The 18,686-nt window shown below is 38.1% G+C and overlaps 1 protein-coding gene and 1 non-coding gene across 11 annotated transcripts in view; one reads left to right on the top strand and one right to left on the bottom strand.

The window, feature by feature from the left end:
• Positions 1–18,686, top strand: part of SLC4A7 (solute carrier family 4 member 7) — a 93,811-nt gene that overhangs the window by 10,686 nt on the left and 64,439 nt on the right. Inside the window, exon 1 of one of the 10 annotated variants that reach the window (XM_051788959.1) lies at positions 15,497–15,872. The exons of the other annotated variants lie outside the window; for them this stretch is intronic. Within the exon in view, the coding sequence (XP_051644919.1) occupies positions 15,837–15,872 (36 nt within the window). The 5' untranslated portion in view covers positions 15,497–15,836. Of the gene's footprint in view, positions 1–15,496; positions 15,873–18,686 lie in introns of those variants that run through there. 10 annotated transcript variants of the gene reach the window in all.
• On the bottom strand, positions 8,930–9,000 carry TRNAG-GCC (transfer RNA glycine (anticodon GCC)). The gene has a single exon. It is a non-coding gene; the product is annotated as a tRNA-Gly (tRNA).

Raw genomic sequence — 18,686 nt, forward strand, 5'->3', positions numbered from 1 at the left:
TTAAGTTTACAAAACCAGTTATTGTACAGTTTTAATTTTAGATTGTAAATACAATTAATTTGATTAAAGCTATTCTAACTGATTTTGTGGAAATTCTTGTGTTTTAAAAACTGCTGATATATGTCAATCAAAAAAGGGAGAACAACCTTTCTTTTTTTTTGTTTACATCACTGTTGCCATCCATCACCTGCCTTAACTACTGTTGTTATACAAAATGCTTGCAATTGCTTTACATTTTTTTAGAAACATAACCAGAGGTTCTTTTCAGCGTATTGTGTAATGTACTTTACTAGATCAAATTTGATTGCTTTTACTGAAATCTGTAACTGTACACGATTCTGTGTGTTGTAAGGATAAATATTCGTGGGCCTTGTTTTATATGCAGATGCTGTAGATAGAGCTTCAGCTGAGGAAGATCAGTTTACTGAGAAGTTGAGAGTGTTTTTCCTTGAAGTCAATGGAAGGAACATTTATTTTCAAACTAAGTAAAATTATAGACTCTAGCCTCTAGAATAGGACACAACGCCAAAAAAATTACCAATCTGATCACTGAGAAGGAGAACAAATTAAATAGGGGTAGGATGCTGGCTTGTTTGTTTTTTTTTTTTTTTTTTTTTTTAATGGAACAGCTGTTCACCAAATGATTTTGTTTGACATGATAAAAAACCTTATTTGTCAAACAGAACATTTTGTTTGACATGATTAAAGGTACATAAATTACGTTTTATAGACACAGTTTCCAGTTTATAACATTTGTATATTGCAACTGTGCTTGGTAGGTAAGCCTGTTGGCTTATAGTTCAGGAAGAACATGGCCATATTGTACTGAGTGAAGCCAAGTAGTGTTAGTCTGAGGCTTTACTTCGCAAGCACAAGTGAATTGCCTTGCTACGAAGACATAAATGAAGGGCAAAACATAAGTAGGGAATGGAGGAAATTTGTTATGCTCAAGGTGAAAGAATATACCTACTGTTTGTATTCTGTGCTTTGCATTGACAAAACCTTTTGAAAAGCCAGGCAAACAAGAAAGTTCAGTGTCTTTTCTTGCTGGTGATGGGGCTAACGTACTGTAACCCGCTTGGTATATGGGATTTTAGCTAATCCTAATACAGCAAACAATTTGGAATACGCTGCTTTGTTAAATAAGATAACGAATTTCTCTCTGTCACATTCAGTGGTTTGTTGTTTGCATTTACAGTAGCCCAGGCTGGGTGTGTGATGAGTATAAACTTCCGGATCCTGGAGGCAATGTAGAAGATGAACATTTGCATGTTGAAACAGTAGTTCTCAAACCAGGTCTAGTTTCCCAGGCCATATTCCTATGCTGTACAAGTGGTGTGCCCTTGCTAGTCCACATATATCAACTCTATAGTTGTGTTTTCTTTATGAGAGGGGTGCAAAGTTTTCACTTTGAAAACGATGTTGGGGGTTAATGCATTCACAAATAGTTAACTTCAGCTTTTTGACAAAAGGCATTTTTTGTCTTTGGCTATTCTTAGAAGAAATGTGTAGGGCTTGATGATCACTGTTTAGATAAGGAATTTTCAAACAACTAAGGCTGTAGTCTTTGTTGTAGAATACTTTGAGTTGAAATCACCACTGGGGCATATTTTGAGTAAAGTCACAAGTGTCCACTTCCAGGTGCTGGGGGAGAGGTCTGTAGCCAGAAGGTGAACTTGGTGGCAGTGAAGGCACCCGGGATCCAGGGAAATGTGTATCTGTTTTCAGAAATAGTTTCTAGAGAATGCTGGCAGTATCTCCAAAGAGAGGTTTAAGTTTGTTTTAGAAGCTGCAGAGGTGGCAGGAGCTGGTGAGAGACACGGACAGTGGCAGTACAGGTGTCAGATGCTGTGAAAGCTGTTGAGAGCCCAAGGGGATTGCAGCTGGGGAGCTGAGTACTTGCAGAAGTGACAGAAAGGGTATGTATGCATGCTTGTTTCTGGAAGTAAAATGAGAGTGTACAACATGCTTGAATTTCTACTGGAGAGTAAAGAATACATAACTCCAAGATGGCATATTGACGTATGTGTTGTGGCCTGCATTACTGCTATTTCTTGTCAAGCTCAGAGGATCAATTGTAAGTAAGGCTGTAAATAGTTTTGTGTATTATGACCTCTTCATGATATGGAGAACCTGTTTGTTGCTTCAGTTGTCTCATAGTATAAAACAGACTCTTAGGCGAAGACAGAAAAAAAATTCTCTCCCCCATCTTGAGAGTTGCTAAGAAAACCACCCAAATGCCATGAATGAATACAATATGCTGTTCAATTTAATGAGGACTGAACAATGTCTCTTTATTGGTGAACATTGTGTACATTTGTGTTTAAGATGTACTAAATTTAAATGGAAGAAGTTATATTGTTACAGAAAAGAATGGATATGACCTTAATTTGCAGAACTTGTCTCCTGTAGAACTCTGTCTCAAAATACTTTTGTCTTGTACAAGTCTAATACTTCACTAACAGATCCTCAATAAACATTTAAGTCTAGTAGTATTCATGAAGTGAAGTATAACATAGAAAAGAGGAGAAGAATCTGGGAACTGCTTTCAACCTCCTCTTGCTTATATAGGAATCATTAAAATAATGGTCAAGAAAGTGGTTTATTGTGAGGAGTGATATGGGGCGAAGGAAAGTGTCCTTCTGTAGGCTCTGTGGTCAAGGTAATTCTCAAGCATTCCATGGAAAATTCATGTGTAACAGCAAGCAACAGAGATGAGTTTTAGGCATCTTGACAAGGCTGTAGTTCCACCTTTCCCCTTTTATTTTGGTGTATTATTTGGTATCCAGTGCTTTTCTTTGTTAGGAGGAGGTGTACCTGACTTCTATCCTTAACCTTATCTCTTTATGGTCGGTCTAAAGGTTGGATTCTATAATCTTGGAGGCCTTTTCCAGCTGAAATGGTTTCAAGTTGACAGATGGCCTCAAAGTATCAGGAACTGCAGAACCTATAAGAATAATCCTATTTCCCCCTTGAGATACATCGTGATCATGCTTTGAGACAGTCCTAAGCAGTTATCTCCTAATTTTGCATCACCAGAAGGGACAAAAGTTCCAAATAAGTTACATGCTTTATATTCTATCTGATGACAAGGTCAATAATCCTATATCAATCCAAGTCATAAAAAGTCCAAACCCAGAAACTGTTACTAGTAAAGGAACAAGACTAAATGAGCCCATGGAAAAGAAACAAAGCTCTTTGTACAGTTGGTCATGGAACTCTTTGTAGATGAGAAAGCTGGTCATTGTTAAGTGTCCTCTACTAATTCTGTAAGCTAATGTGTTTAACTTACTTCTAGCAAGTAGTTTGACGGAAGTCTTATTAATGGGAACAATGATTTATAGCAGAGTTGTTCAGAGGTTAGATGGAAGGAAACAGCCAGAATTCCTTGCTTTAAACTGAATAATTGGATGTGGTCCTGTCATGGTGTTCTAAAACCGCACTTGAGAACAATCAAGACATCTTTTCATCATAGAAGGTGCTAGAGAATATGGCTACAGCACAATAGAAAAGTCGAGGATTTAGCCATTTATCTTCCCTTGCAACTGAGGGCTATGTTAGGTTTCTCTTTTTAAATATTTACTGGTGAATGTTTTTTCTGTGTTTCTGTTAGTGTAATAGAGAGGCCTGTAATTCAAGGCCTGCTCATGATGTGTTAGTAAAGTGGTCCCTGATTGTCAAGGCAGCGTCGTGTGGGTGAGTTACGTTCATGGCTTCTTAGTATTATCCTGTTGCAAATGGCTCCTTCAGTGGCTTCCTAATTTACAATAGTTAGAATTTTCCTCTGCAGTTCTATAAATTTCCAATTAAAGCAACTTAAGCAGAGGGATTTTTTTTGTGTGTGTGTGTTGTGACTATATTGCTATTTGTTCATAAAATCTGGGTGAAGAGGATAGTGCTTGAAAAATTGTATTTGAGTTGATGCTTGATTAATAGAAAGTGTTGAGAATGTTCCACTTCAGAAGTGTAAGCACTGATATGTTCCATTAAAATCATAGAATCATTTAGGTCGGAAGATACCTTTGAGGTCTTCAAGTCTAACAAACTAATGTTTGTGCATTTATTAATATGCATTGGCAGTTCTTTTGATAACATTAGTAAAAAAGACTTTAATCAAGTTAGTTGGCAACACCTGGAAAATACATGAATGGCTATTTGAAAGAATATGAAGATTTTCTGGAAGGCTTAGTTACAGAATGTAATACGGCTTTGAAGTGTCAATAAGTACATAGAGCTATTAAAGTAAGAGAATTGCTATTTAAAGAAAAAGAAAACGGGTGAATTTCAGGGAGCCCTTAGTGAACTGTCTCTTAGATCAACCTCTTCTTCCATCCTCCTTCTTATAAAGTGTTAGGCAGTGAATGTTCCTAATTAATCACATCTCTTAAAACTACATGCTTATCTTTGTCTCCTAATGCTTCTTAGTTTCTCTAGAGCTTTTAGAAGTGTGGGGCTGTCTTGCATATTCAAACTAAGACCTAGAAGAGAAGTGAAGCCTGCTGACAAAGTGGTTCCAAAAGTCTGAACTGTGGTGTAGTTCCTCTGTTGTGTAGTGTGTTCAGGATGATACTGCTTAGGAGAGAACACATGTTTATGAATATGTGTAAGTTACTAATAACATTATATATGCCATATATACCAAACATCCAGTTGCATTATGGAATGAGTCAAAAGTAGAAACAAACTTCAAATACATAGAATAAACTTTTCTTCAGACTATTTGCTTTGTTTCATTTCCTAAACATTAAGTGTAAATAAGCATTGCAGCCTTTTAAGCTGCTTTTTGTTTAGCATACTTCTCTTGCTGTTTGAGCCTGCAGCTGGATAATTTTCTTCAATAGAAAAGACTAGAAGAACTGTAACAATTGAGAGTGATGGATGTTGTCTGTACTACTGTACAATAGCTTCCTTTCTGAGGTTATCAGAACACCATGATTTTTTTCCCATTTTTGTAGTCTGTATGACAGCATTTCAGATGTTTAAGTGCTTTGACCTCAGTTGTCTGAAAAAAGTTCTCTTTTCTTGCATATCTAAATCACTTGTCCATGAGTGAAAATTGGGGGTTAATGGCAGGATCAGTGCATGCAAGAGATTTTTGACGTGTACTGCTTTTAGGTTCCCCCTAGTGTCCTGGTATGGATGTTGTAATTTTAAGCTGAGCTATCGTTCAGTTTTCCTTTAATGGGGGAGCTTCCTTTTGGCACAGTTGTTCTGTCCCACTGAGAAAAGGGCATCTTATCCTTTCTTTGAGTTCCTGTCAATGTACAGGGACCTCAGACAACATAAATAGCTTTTAGTAGACAGTTGACCTGGTTATAAATATTTTAAAATAATCATTTATTTGTCCCATTTTGCTTGAATGATTTTGCTTTATATGCTTTTTTTTAAAAAATAATGCTTCTGTTAATGTTGATTTTGATAATCAACGTTGGTTCAAATTGAAAAGACAGATGCTTTTGGAAACCTCAGTTTTTGAGGAAGTCTGTAAGAGGTGACTATATCAGATATGAAATTATTGCTTCTATTTAAATGAATTAAATCTCAGACAGAAGCTCTGAAGTTGGTGCTAAGATAAGCAAAAGCTATGATGTCGTGCTGCCCCAAATATCAAAGTGTATTCAAATGTTAATAAAAAGGTACCACTTTCTGCCAAAGTTGAATGCCTTATTGTAATTCAGAGACAGTCTCATTTGATTAAGGTTAGAGTGCAGTAGAAGCCAGTTTGATTGTTTGTTTTGTACATGGGGGATCTTTACAACATGCTGTTGGTGACACTTTTCCAACCTAGTTTACAGGCAGTTGATTTTCTTCTGTAGAGTCAGTCCTGTGAATTAATGTAAGAATAAAAGCAAATAATTTGGTGGATAGGTTAATTTCTTTCTATGTGTCCAGACTTAGGTGAAGTAACACTGGAAAAAGGGATGGATATGCTTATAATATGCATATGATCTAGACAAATGAGAAACTTAATCAAGAAACATGGGTAGTTGCCTAGAGGACAAGTATATTCAAATTTTTCCTATTTAAATATTTCTTAACCTGTTGGTTTTGGCGGTAGGTGAGAAAGTTTCAATATTGCTGCTCTTAGTTGTTGTTTCCTCATATGTCTTGTGTTTATTTTTTCAAGCTCTCTTCTGTATCAATTTGAGGTAGAACACAGTCTTTTGGAATCATGGAATGGTGAAAGCTTGGTTAAATTGCTAAAAACCTTCAAGTAAAGATGTTCTTCACCCCCAGAAAAACCCAATTGAACATTTAAAGTTGTATTAATGCATACGTAATTAAGATATCTGATTGCAGAAATTTACTTGATATGATAACACGTCCCCAGGGCTGTAAGCTGTGTTGTTCTTATTTTATGTCACAGTAAAAGCAATTATTGTATTCTGTGTAGATGGCTTCTCTATAGATTTGATAGTATCAGAAAGAAATACTTATTCTCAAGACTTAGTTTCTAAATAGTTAGAAACATAATGCCGTTTTTTTCCTTTTTTTTCCCTTATCTGATATTTGAAGAAAATTCATTTGGTTGCCAGGAACGGTTGCCATTGTCTAGATCAACTCTTGCATTTTTGTCAGCATTTAAAATTTCCCTGCTAGCTGTAAAACCCTGAATTACAAATGTTAAGGTAAAGTTCTTGTAGCTATTGGATGTAGCATATTTGATTCATATTGCTGGAAGGTCTTTTGCTTAGGTGTCCAATCTGGATGATGTATTTTATGTATTTGTCTTAATGTTTGGTTTACTGTGTATTTGACTTGGTATTTTATTTTTCTATCTGTTAAAAGTATCAGTTGTGGTTGTAAGGACATCTTAAAGGTGTTGAATCTCTTTTCAAGTTCAGGCAGAGAATGCAGGCAGGGACTTTGTGTCTAGGGCCATGACGTTTATTTATGGATGCCAGCCTTAGAGTTCCTAGGGCTAGTCAGAATTGCTGTAGTTGCATCTCATGGAGCATGGCTGGTGTAAGTTTACTCTGCAAGTTCAAATTTGCCTTACAAGAAAATCATGGCAGTAGAATTTTTATGGGTAGACTTTATGCAAGGCTGCATAATTGTCTCTCTTCCAGAAGTCATTGTGAAAGCCAAAAGACTAAGTTCTTTGTTGTGCATGCTCCAATTTCACTTAAAATCAATCTTTAACTTGTATTTGTGCTACTAGATGGCAGTGTACAGATTAAGGTGCATGGAAGTGTAGTCTATGGCTTTATTAGGAAGCTGGGTAACTTCTATTGCTTATTTTAAAGTAATTAAAAATGCATTTTTACAGAGCACCCTTTTTAGTAGTTCTTGACTGGTTAGAACTCCCATGCAAATGATGTTAAAGTTCTCTAAAGCAGAGAATTCTAAGTGTTAAACAAATCAAGAGCAACTAATTTGCCTTCCATGTGTTGGATGTGGTCAACTTTTCTTACTAAATAGCCCCTCAAGTCGTAAATTTACAATAAGAGTCCTACGGCATTTTTTTTTTCTCTTTACAAGAAAAGTATGTGGGCCTTTCTTAAAAATACTGTATTGTAGATTGTCCTCTACATAGTTATTCACAAAATGAAAAAATAATAAAATACTACAAACAGTATCAGTAGTTTGTCCTTGAGACAAAGCATGAAGTAGCTAGAGTTAGGTTTTCTTTTTTTGGCTAATTTTTAGATCTCTGTCTCGGTTTCCCTTTGCATTTTGTGAACTGAACTTTCTTGTAAAATTAGTATCATATGCAATGGCATACATGAATCAGTTGTGTCAGAATCAACACCTTTTAAACTGACTTCTCTCAGAACCTCCTAGTCAGACATAGTGAAAACATTACACTTCTTAGTACATCAGAAAATCAGCTACTTGCTTTCTTTGAACAGAAACTAAAGGAGCTCAGCTGCATAGCTTTACGTGATGTTAGGCAGGGCAAATAAGGAACACAGTGGATCCCCTTTTAAATGTCCCCTCAGTGGCCCTTCTAAAGCCAATCCCTTTAGATTGGCTCCTAGAAGTTTCAAGATCTGAGAGATTTTTGTCTAATTATGTCTTCTCTTATAAAGGTTATTTTAGACTTTTCAGACATATAAGATACTCTGTTGTACTTGAGAATTGCAAGAGGAAAGTGGAAGAAATTTTGGCAAGAAAGTACACATCTTAAGATATGGCTTCATGGTAGGGGTGAGCTGGACTAACTAGATCCTGATCTCTGCAGGGGAGGTGTCATTCTCACTTTGCCCTGTCTCCTATCCCATAAGCTGATTAAACTTGTGAAGCTGGAAAAAAACCCAAACAAAAACGTCAAAAAACACCCAACAAACTGAAACAGAACTTGACAGTGTTAGCTTTCTGAAATGAATATTAACTAAGATACATGTTTACTTCTAATCAGAATTACAGAATCATAAAATGGTTTGGGTTGGAAGGCACCATCACCTAGTTCAAGACCCCCCGGCATGGACAGGAACATGTTCAACTAGACAGGTTGCTCAGAGCTCCATCCAACCTGGTCTTGAACACCTCAGGAATGGGGCACCCACAGCTTCCCTGGGCAACTTGTTCCAGTGCCTCACCACCCTCACAGTAAAGAATTATTCCAGATATCTAATCTAAACCTACTCTCAGTTTGAAGCCATTCCCCTCGTCTTGTCACTAGATGCTCTTATAAATAGTCTCTCTCCATCTTTCTTGTAGGCTCCCTTCAGGTACTGGAAGGCTGCAATTAGGTCGTCCTGAAGCCTTCTCTTTTTCCCAGACTGAACAATCCCAATTTTCTGAGCCTTTCCTCATAGGAGAGTTGCTCCATCCCTCTCATCATCTTGGTGGCCCTCCTCTGGACTCTCTTCAACAGGTCAATGTCGTTCCTGTGCTGGGGACCCAGAGCCTGATGCAGCATTGCAGGTGGGGTCTCACAAGGGCAGAGTAGAGGGACAGAATCACATCCCTAAAAGGACCAACTTGCATTGGCCGGGAATCGAACCCGGGCCTCCCGCGTGGCAGGCGAGAATTCTACCACTGAACCACCAATGCTAGTGATTTTTTTTATTATTATTATTTCACCTCATTTTACACCTTGTCTTTATTTAAAAAATTTTGAATAAAACAAAAACTTTTATGCCACAAAAGCCAAGGCACTAACAATTTCTTGGATCTTCCCATCTGTTCTTCTCCTGAAGAACTTTGCTTTCACAATTACAGGCTGCTTGTGTAGCTTCCCCTTGCTCAGGACTTTGTGTGTGCAGCATCAATGGCTGCAACCAGCCCAGCCTTGTTTTTTATGTAATTGAGCCTTTTCTGTTCGGTTACAAGTGTCTATACTGTCTGCAAATTGACAGTAGCAGAGAACTTTTGGTTTCTTTTCAAGTGTGTCATGCTACTTTTCTGAAGTAAGCAGGGTGATATTTGTCAAAGTTCAAGACTTGCTAATACACTGATGACTAGCTGACATTCAACATGTCACAGTGGTAATAGGCTAACTGGTATGCCTGATAAAAGTAGATTTCAGATACCTTGAAGTTACTCAGCATAACTTGGGAGATGTAATATGTGGATTTTTTTTTTTACATTTTATTAAAATAATCTGCAAATAACAGCACCTGAATATTCTGTATGTTACAGCACTTAGCAAGTTAAAAATTTATGATGGAATTCTGCCCTCCTTCAGATTGCAGTGGTCATTAGCAGACCTGGAGCTTTACTTCCATTCTTCCTGCCTTCTTTTAAAAAAGAAATGTCGTGGGCCAGCAGATTGCTGATTCCTCCTGCTGTATCAGTTGCCTGCTACTAATGTTGGAAACATTGCCTTACGTTCCCATTATAGCTTGCTGAGTTTTGATCTGTAGGTAGTCATTTTTGTTCACTCTAAGAGTAAACATGTCAGTAAGTTATTTAGAGATACTTGATTTGACTGGGATGCAGTTATATAAATGGAGAACTTGAGACACAGGGAAAGCTGAAGGTGAAGAGTTAAGGCTTGAATTCATGTGAATTGGTGAGATTCATGGTCTTTCACTTTGCTGTGGAGAGAAAAACATGTATGTAAATATTCAGAAATTGCAGCATTCATTGAAAGAATAATTTTTTTATTTATTAACTGCTGGTAGTTGGTGGTCTTGTCAGGGAACTGTTCTTTGTGGGTGTAGCTTGGTTTGGTTGTATTTGAAGAATCTGCCCTAAGCGAATAATTGGATGGTTTTACTTTTTAAAAATTTATTTTTCTCTTTTCCTTTTCTATTTTCCTCCTCAGTTTGCTGTCAGGAAAAAGCTTTCTTGTGCCTGTACTTCAAATAATGTCTATACAAACAAGATAAAATCATCTGCCCCTTATTATGCTATTTCATATCTGGACTCATCAGCTGTTTGCTTCTATGCCATGTGTTCTGGGAAATTAGTCTAGAGGATGAATGTTTAGTATTTGGACATTGACCTGTTGGAGCGAGTCTGGAGGTGGGCCACAAAATTGATCAGAGGGATGGAGCAACTCTCCTATGAGGAAAGGCTGAGAGAACTGGATTGTTCAGCCTGGAAAAGAGAAGGCTTCAAGGTGACCTAATTGTGGCCTTCCATTGCCTGAAAGGAGCCTACAAGAAAGGTGGAGAGAGGCTATTTACAAGGGCATGTAGTGACAGGACGAGGGGAATGGCTTCAAGCTGAAAGAGAGTAGGTTTAGATTAGATATCTGGAATAATTCTTTACTGTGAGGGTGGTGAGGCACTGGAACAAGTTGCCCAGGGAACAGATTACCCCATCCCTGGAGATGTTCAAGGCCAGGTTGGATGGAGCTCTGAGCAACCTGGTCTAGTTGAAGGTGTTCCTGTCCACACCAGGGGGTTGGAATTAGATGAGCTTCAAGGTCCCCCTCCAACCCAAACCATTCTATGATTCAACATACTTATACAAGCGATTGTAAAACATTTAAACATGTGGCAAGTGATGAGGAATATATTGTAAAGTGAGCAGGTTTGAATTTAGGAAATTATCCTCATCCTTCTGTGTGTGTGTCCATACCACATGGCCCCCCCCCCCCAAAAAAAAGAAAACCAAAGAGTAAAAACCCAACCCCCTCAAACTCCCAAAAATCAAATCACCCATCCCCCCTAGCCTGGCTCACTGCCATATGTGTGCTGACCTCATGCTCATACATACTGGAGTGAAATTCTGGGGGGGTTCTGTTTGAAGATGGTCACTTTAATCCCTCTCTGCTGAGGGATGTTTTTGAGTCCAGGAATAAGTACTCAAAAGCTTTACACACATCTCTTGTTGTTCTGCTTCATCAGTGTATGCAGATCAGGGCTGTGGGGTGATTAATGAAGTAGTACATAGTACAGTAGAAAGCATAGTAATCTCACTGTTAATGAGGTTTCGGATTATAAATTTCAGTGGTATCCTCTCTAGAGAGTAAGTTCTCAGCTGTCCAAACGATGTGTAATTGTATAATTCCAGGAGGGCTTAAGCTAGTGATCTTGCCTCATTCATGCTTGTTCTCAGCATCCCGGTGGCTCCTCTCAGCTCTCCTGCAATGTGCTGTGAAACTCAAGAGTCCACTACTGCGACAATACACCAGAGAATATCTGCATAGAATACATCTTTTTTTTGTATTCTTTCCTTTTTTTTTTTTTTTTTTTTGGAAACACCCAGTTCCACGTGTATGTGCTGATACAAGCTGAGGCAAGCTTGAAGTGTGCTATGCAGATGTATGCCTTGGCAACTAGCTATTATGTGAAAATTTTTTTATGAAAAATACTTGAAGGCAGTCAGACTTTTGGATTTTATGGCTAGCTTTAATTCATTAAATGATGAGCCACTGTCTGCAAAAGTCTCTGTGTTCCCTTGCTAAAGTAATAACATCTCTTTGGAGGTATACCTTAGATTTAATTTCTTTGTAATAAGATACTCCTAGGAAGCTGTTCTTCTTAATATGAGTTAGTAGGTTCCCATTTAATAAGAAGCTGAACAAAACCATCCTGTGCTGGTTTAATGGTAAACCAGCAGGGGAAATGAACCCAACTCAAAAGAGAGATTATAAGTCAGAATAACAATTTAATAAAATAATACAATAAGTACGATTATACAGACAAACAATTGGTTTTAACCCACAAAACCCAAATGTATAACCCAGCACCCTGGGGCATGAACAGAGTGGTGTTCTTTGGGCCCCTTGAGTCCAAAGTAAAAGGAGAGGGGAAAACCTGTTGGTGAGAGTGCTGTTGCAGTCTGGTCAAGGGTGGTGATCTGCAGTCTGGTTGAGAGCGGTGATCTGCAGTCTTCCTCTGGATCCCACGAGTAGTTCCAAAAGTTCCAAGACTCCAAGATTATATATTCTCCAGTTCAGGCAGGAATGCTCAGTACTTCCCTCAGGGCGGGGGGTTCCTCAATGGGCGTGAGGACAAGAACACCCTCCTATCTCACAGGCCTCTTAACCCCCAGTTTATAGCCTGAGGAGTCAGGCCTGCTCTGGGCAGATGGTGTAAATGGTTCATTGATAACAGTTTCTGGGAAATGGCATGGAAGGCTATAGAATACACAGTTTTGGGTTACACCCATACAATGATGAAGTGGTCCCAGCTGTTCTAACTAGGACACATCCATAGTGGTATTTGACATACTAACATTAGACTGTGTCATACAACTTGCCCCTGCGTCATCTTAATCCCCTGGCACCTTGCCTCTCTCCTGACTCCCCCATGACCTGGGCCAGATTTGCCCCCTCCAAAATAAAGCCTCATTTAGAAGTATTGTCTTGCTGTCTCACAAGTATTTCTTGGTTTTTATATTGTTTTCTAAAGAGAGGTGCTTTGAGTTTGTTAAATTCTGCCCGTTCAGATGCATGAAGAAAGGCAGCAGTAAACCTTTGTTGTTTTTTTTGGGGCTGCAGTATTGGAAAAGATGGTCATAGTATCATAGAATATCTCAAGTTGGAGGGGACCCATTGAGGTCATCAAGTCCAACTCCGTACTCTGATTTGTTCATACAAGGAAGGATTGAGTTTGGATTATGGGTGCAATTGGATTATTGAGTTTGGGTGCAATTCGTAACACCCCAATCCTCACCCCCCAAAACAGAATTTTAAAATATCAATAGAAACCTCATACTAGGTCTACCATTTTACGGGGCCAGGTGTATGGGTATGTCAGTATGGCCTCTTTGCAAGCAAAGAAACACTCAGTCTCCTTGCGCTCATATCTGGCTCTGTCCGATAGCAACTGGACTGGAGCTCATGTGGTACATTCTGCTGAGGGCTCAGTCCTGCTTACTGCAGCTGCTTTAAATGTCCTGCCATTTCAGAATGGCATATTAGCTCTGCCTGCTAGACACTCTGCAGACCCCGCAGTAAGGCAGTTCACTGCCACTTATGATGGACTGGGATCATAGTTCTATATCGCTTGTGAAAAGATGAAAAGATCTAGGAGCTCAAAAGAATTTTTTTTTGATAAGAGATATTTACTCTTTTGGACCTGTCTTTCAAAGATGTGATTTTATAGACTGAGATAAGATCAAATAAGTGTAGCTTGAAGGGGTATAAAAGTGAAAATTAAGAAGGATATATTGATAAAGAAAATGTATGTTTCCTGATAGCTACTTATCTTTCTTTTTATTTAAAAAAAAAAGTCCTCATAGACTTCACAGAGATTCTTTTGCAGCATAAAGCACATGGCTAAAATATTGCTGCAGCACAAATAGTTCTGCTGAGTTCTCAGAGTGTTGTCACTGAACATGTTCAAGGATGTGATAATTTTGAATATATTTGCCTACAGTTTGTTTTGGAATACTTCTATAGTTAAACATGTTAAGACAGTTGCAGTTTGAAGTTGCTGTGTTGTTCTCCATTTAATGCAAAGCTTTTTCCTGATATTTATTCTTAGGGAAGAGCAGATGTTTATCCACAAAGTGTTTTGGTATAGGACTTAAAAGACAAAACCTTCCATCTGTTTGAAAAAAACACGTTTATATTTTGGAGTGTTGGATTTTTCAGCTTGGCTCTTCGTGAACATGTTCTTTGCTTTCTGCTTTTTAAAAAACGAATACAGCTCCTGAGTGTTTTTTTCTTGTTTGTTTGTTCCAAAATTGAGTGACTGTTAACTAGGAATTGGTTGACTACAGCCTGTAAAGAGATTTCAGTAAGCTTCTGTAAGTTTCTGTAAGTTTCCAAACAAAGCAAGTATTCTTTCCCAAACTCATAAAAAGAATAATAATAAAAAAAAAAATCAAACCTGTGATTCCCACCCCACTTATTCTATTCCAAAAGAATAGGCAGCCTCTTTCCCCGTCATACACCCACCCTCAACCTAAACAAACCATCTTTTTGAACTTGTAGCAACTGAATTACTTCTAGTATGGATTTATGCTAAGAAACAGTGCATTGAAATACGGGAGAGTCAGAACACCAGGACACAATTCAGCAGAGCTGTTTCAGTATTCATCTGTGCAGGTGAAGAACTGTACGTATCTGTGCTCTGCATCAGGAAAAGAACAGGTTTGTTTTAGGATGCACAGTTGAGAAGAGAGCACTAAGAGTTAGGGTATCTGATATTTTTGTTTGACTTTGTGCTTCCTGTATGAATCATTTAGTTTATGGTCATTTACATATGGCAGCAGAGAGACCTTCAAGAGCTTGGAAGTGAAAAGATGCATACATATTTTAGAGTGTACATATATTTCCAGAGTGGAAACCAACTACTTTTAAACTCTTGTCAGCACTATCTGAGAATACTTTTTGTAGTCTATGAATTATTGAGGTATTACTCTAGTCCAGAATTTTCTGGACTGAGAAAGACAGTGAGAGGAACTGAATGTGGCCTTCTGTTTCTCTGCAGCTAGGTGATAAATACAGTCTTCACAGTTGCACAATGTGGCTAGTGGTATTTGCACCAAGTTTATGAACAGTATGTTACTTGTTTTATTTTGTCCAAGTTGTTTGTTCGTTGGCATGGCACCAGTCCAGCTTCATTACTAGAGTTCTCGTCATAAAAGAAGTAGGAATGAAAGAAATAAAAACAAGGAAGGCAGTGGCGTGTCATGAAGGTTAACTTATGGATAACACCTTAAAGAGCCGGTTTTCCCATCATTTTATGATGGGACAAGGAGATTAAGGTATATGAGTGATGAAGAGGGAAAGAGCGAACTGAAGCTCTGAATTTGATCTGCTGGAGCGAAGGTTGCGTTTTTCTAAGGTTGGCTTAAGTGAGGAAAAAGTACTGCTACTCACATCATACCTGGAACAGAGAGCCATCTTACTCAGGCGGCAGACATGAGGTTAATTGCAGCTAACAACAAAGCTTTTTTACCTCTTCAACAGGAAAAAAAATAAATGAGGGGTTCTCTTTTTAGGAAGCCCTGGTTTATTTTGTCAAACAAGAATATATGGCTTGTGTAAAAAAAACCACCTGCTTTATAATGGATATTCAGTGAAAGGTTGATAATGCAGCAATAAACACATTTAGCAGATGTTTGACTTCTGGGTTGTTCTGTTCTGGGACCTGAGGTACAAATGTGTTTTCATTTTGTAGTGCTAATGAAGTCTTGGATCAGAGCAAAAATATTATCTTGGAGCTGTTCTTAGCAGCTGCTGATACAGAAAATGTTAAGTCTGGAACTCTGTTTCAGTTCCTTTTTTGGTATTCTCTGAGCTGGAATTGAAGGCACGCCGCCTTGCCCATTCTGCTGCTGTGCGACCCTGCAGTAGCTGTAATCAGTGGCCTGGGAGATGAGAGACTGGAGCGGGAGCGATTGGCTGGAGAGCAATTTCCCGGAGTACATCTGTGTCAAGCAGAGCGAGCTAAAGCAGTCATGTATGCGCAGGCTCTGATCTCTTGGGAGGTTCATTACAGGGTCTCGTACAAGGGCATTCTCCGCTTCTGCACATCAGCATGGAAGAAGCTCGTCAAGGGAAGAAAATGCAACCTGTATGTAAATAGCAGCTGTATTACTTAATAACGGCTCAAACGTGCTTTGGTGCAAGTGATATGTAACAGCTGTGTCTCAGAATGGTGTGCTACCTTAGACTCACCAGTTGTGGAAGAAATTTTTGAAAGATCTGGTGATAGAAATAATACTTTGAGTACAGATTTCTGTATTAGGGAGGATATTTGCTCTGTTGTTGAAATTGCTTAATCATAGTAACCAGCTTAATTCAGAAAGAAAATATACTTTTACAATTGTGAGAGCATACTACCAGATTTTGAGAGTGGCTGAGTGTTTTGTGTTGGGTTATTTTTTATTTTTCTTTTGCATTATTTTGAGTCAGCCTTTTTTAATTTGAAGGTTATCAGCTGTGGCTTTGAGTGATTCTATGCAAGTATAGCAGGGATGTTTCTGGTAGTGAATCTTGAAATAATCTATTGATTGTTTTTTTTTGACCAAAAAAAAAAGGGAACTTAATGAGCTATGTAACTGAGGTAAAATGATCATGGAGATAGCATTTTCTTCAGACCTCAGTGGCACAGATAAAAAACTCCATTTGTGGGGATTTGTATAATGAAGCAGTCAATTCTAATATTAGTATTACAAGCTATTGCTTAGCACTTGTATGGGTTGCTGTTACCACTGCCATGTAACTGCAATGCAGTGTTGTTACAGGGTTTACTACTTTAAGAGTTTCCTGGAAACTAAAACTTAGGGAATGGAATTTTCCTAAGCTGTAAAGCTTTACAGATTCCTGAATTATTTTATATAAATTTTATAAAACGACAAGTAAATTTTCTATTTCCTTGTGTGAGCATAAGAGTTTGATTTAGACATGTTAAAATGCATCAGATTGCAGTGGCCTTTTGTTTGTAAGGGTCTCTGTAGAACAGTGATCGATTTTTGATTTTCATTGTGATGCTACTTTTGGCTCTGGACACAGCACTCTATGAAGCATGCATATGCCTAGAAGACTAGGTAATGATATGAGGTGGCTTGTTATAAGGACTCTGGTACTTCTGCTTTTTTTAACTGTTTTTAACTTTTTTTAACTTAAATTTCAGAAATTTAAGTGAATGGCGATGTAGATTTTTTTTGAATGAAATTTAGTCCTGTGAGGCAGTGATAAAAAGCAACTTTGTAAAATAGCTACTATAATATTAGATATGCAGTTTGATATCTTGTGTTGGATTGGTGACATTATTTGCTAAGATTATGCAAATAAATAATTTTAAATTAATTGGTAAGTTATGGTAAATTTTCTGGCTTGCAGGATGCTCACATTGACTTCAAATGGGCTTCTAATTTTAATCAAGTATTTACTTGTGTTTTAGTCATACTTTGCTAGGAAATAAGCCATCCTTTTTTCTTGCGTTTGTTCTAACCCAGGTTTTTTTACGAATTGCTGTGGTGTGTCACAGTTGACAGCCATTCACAGTTGTGACCAGTCTCTTGGTGTTATGCTTCCTTTTCTTTTTGACTTTTTCTCCCAGTTTCATGTTCTGGTCTGATTAACACAGACACTTTGTTTACTGTTCAGAGATGTGTTTGATTTGTCTGGGATGGGACATGGCTTCTCTTGCAGGTTGTGGTGCTCAGTGTCACCCTGGCTGGAGTAACACCTGCTAGAAGTATTGAGATAAAACTACTTATAAACATTAGATTTCAGTGGTATGAGAAGCAAAACATTAACATGTTTAGAGTCATTTTTCCTGAAAGGGTTTGGGTTTTGTGGTGTTTTTAAAGTAGCACATATACATGTCTTTACTGCCATCCACATAGAGTTTTGGAAAGTAAAAGTAAAATGCAACTTGTGGAGAGTCTGACTGAAGTCTGTTTATGTCTATTGGACATACTTGTCCAAACAAGGTTTGTATAGCTGCTGTGTTTCTTGTAAGTCTCCTAGAAGGAGATTGGTCAGATGTATTTAGTAGGGTAAGCTGAGCAGCTAATTAGAGGATTAGTAGGCTAGAAAAACTTGTCTAAGTATTTCTAACCTCTTTCGTTATGGCTGTGGTCTTGCTGAAATCTAAATGTTAAACCTTCAGGCGAGGCTCTGAGTTGCTTTGATTAGGATGGATCTTCATTTACATGTGAGGACTATTGTATACAATAGTCATTGTACAACCACAGATAAAATTCACAAGAAAAGGGGGTATGTGCGTGTGTGGTGACACTAAAGCCATAGAGCTGTACTAGAGTCTTTACTGTAGTGCTTGAGCAATACACTGTGCTAAGATAGTAGCAAAAAAAAAATCTGGAAAGCAGCTGCTCCTGTGCAAATGAGACCATAGAAAATACAACTAAGGGGGAACCCATCAATACGGTATGCTTCCTATTTTAAACCTGGCAAGTGTTCTGTTTGTGAATTATTATTAATTGTACTCTCATCCGTATATATTTAGAGGGCAAGGCCAGCTAAAAATTGTACTGTGACAAAATGAGGCAGGGCTCATTTATATTTGGTGCATTTTCCCTTGGCTGTTAGGTTGATGTGCTTGATTTAGAACTGGTAGTGTTTCATCACTCTGGCAACTTCTGTAGATACAGTATTGCTGTGTAGAGGCTGTGGCCAAAGAACTTACTTCAGATGCATCTATAGGACTATTTAATGGACTGGGCAATACCTTCATTTACTGTTATTTAGAAAGAACTTTAATTTTTCATATCCTGACTGTCCTTAAAGGAGGCAACAACCAGAGATGCCTGCCCTCCTTCCCACCGTGGGCTCACCTTACTTCTGGTTTAAAAGCAGATTCAGTTTGAAAGAAGTAAAACAATATATTTAGAACTAACCAAGTGGTGCTATTAGTCGT

This window comes from Manacus candei, unplaced genomic scaffold (genome assembly GCF_025592945.1).
Source record: "Manacus candei isolate 608988 ecotype Guabito, Panama unplaced genomic scaffold, ASM2559294v1 h1tg000026l, whole genome shotgun sequence".
NCBI classification, from domain to species: Eukaryota; Metazoa; Chordata; class Aves; order Passeriformes; family Pipridae; genus Manacus; species Manacus candei.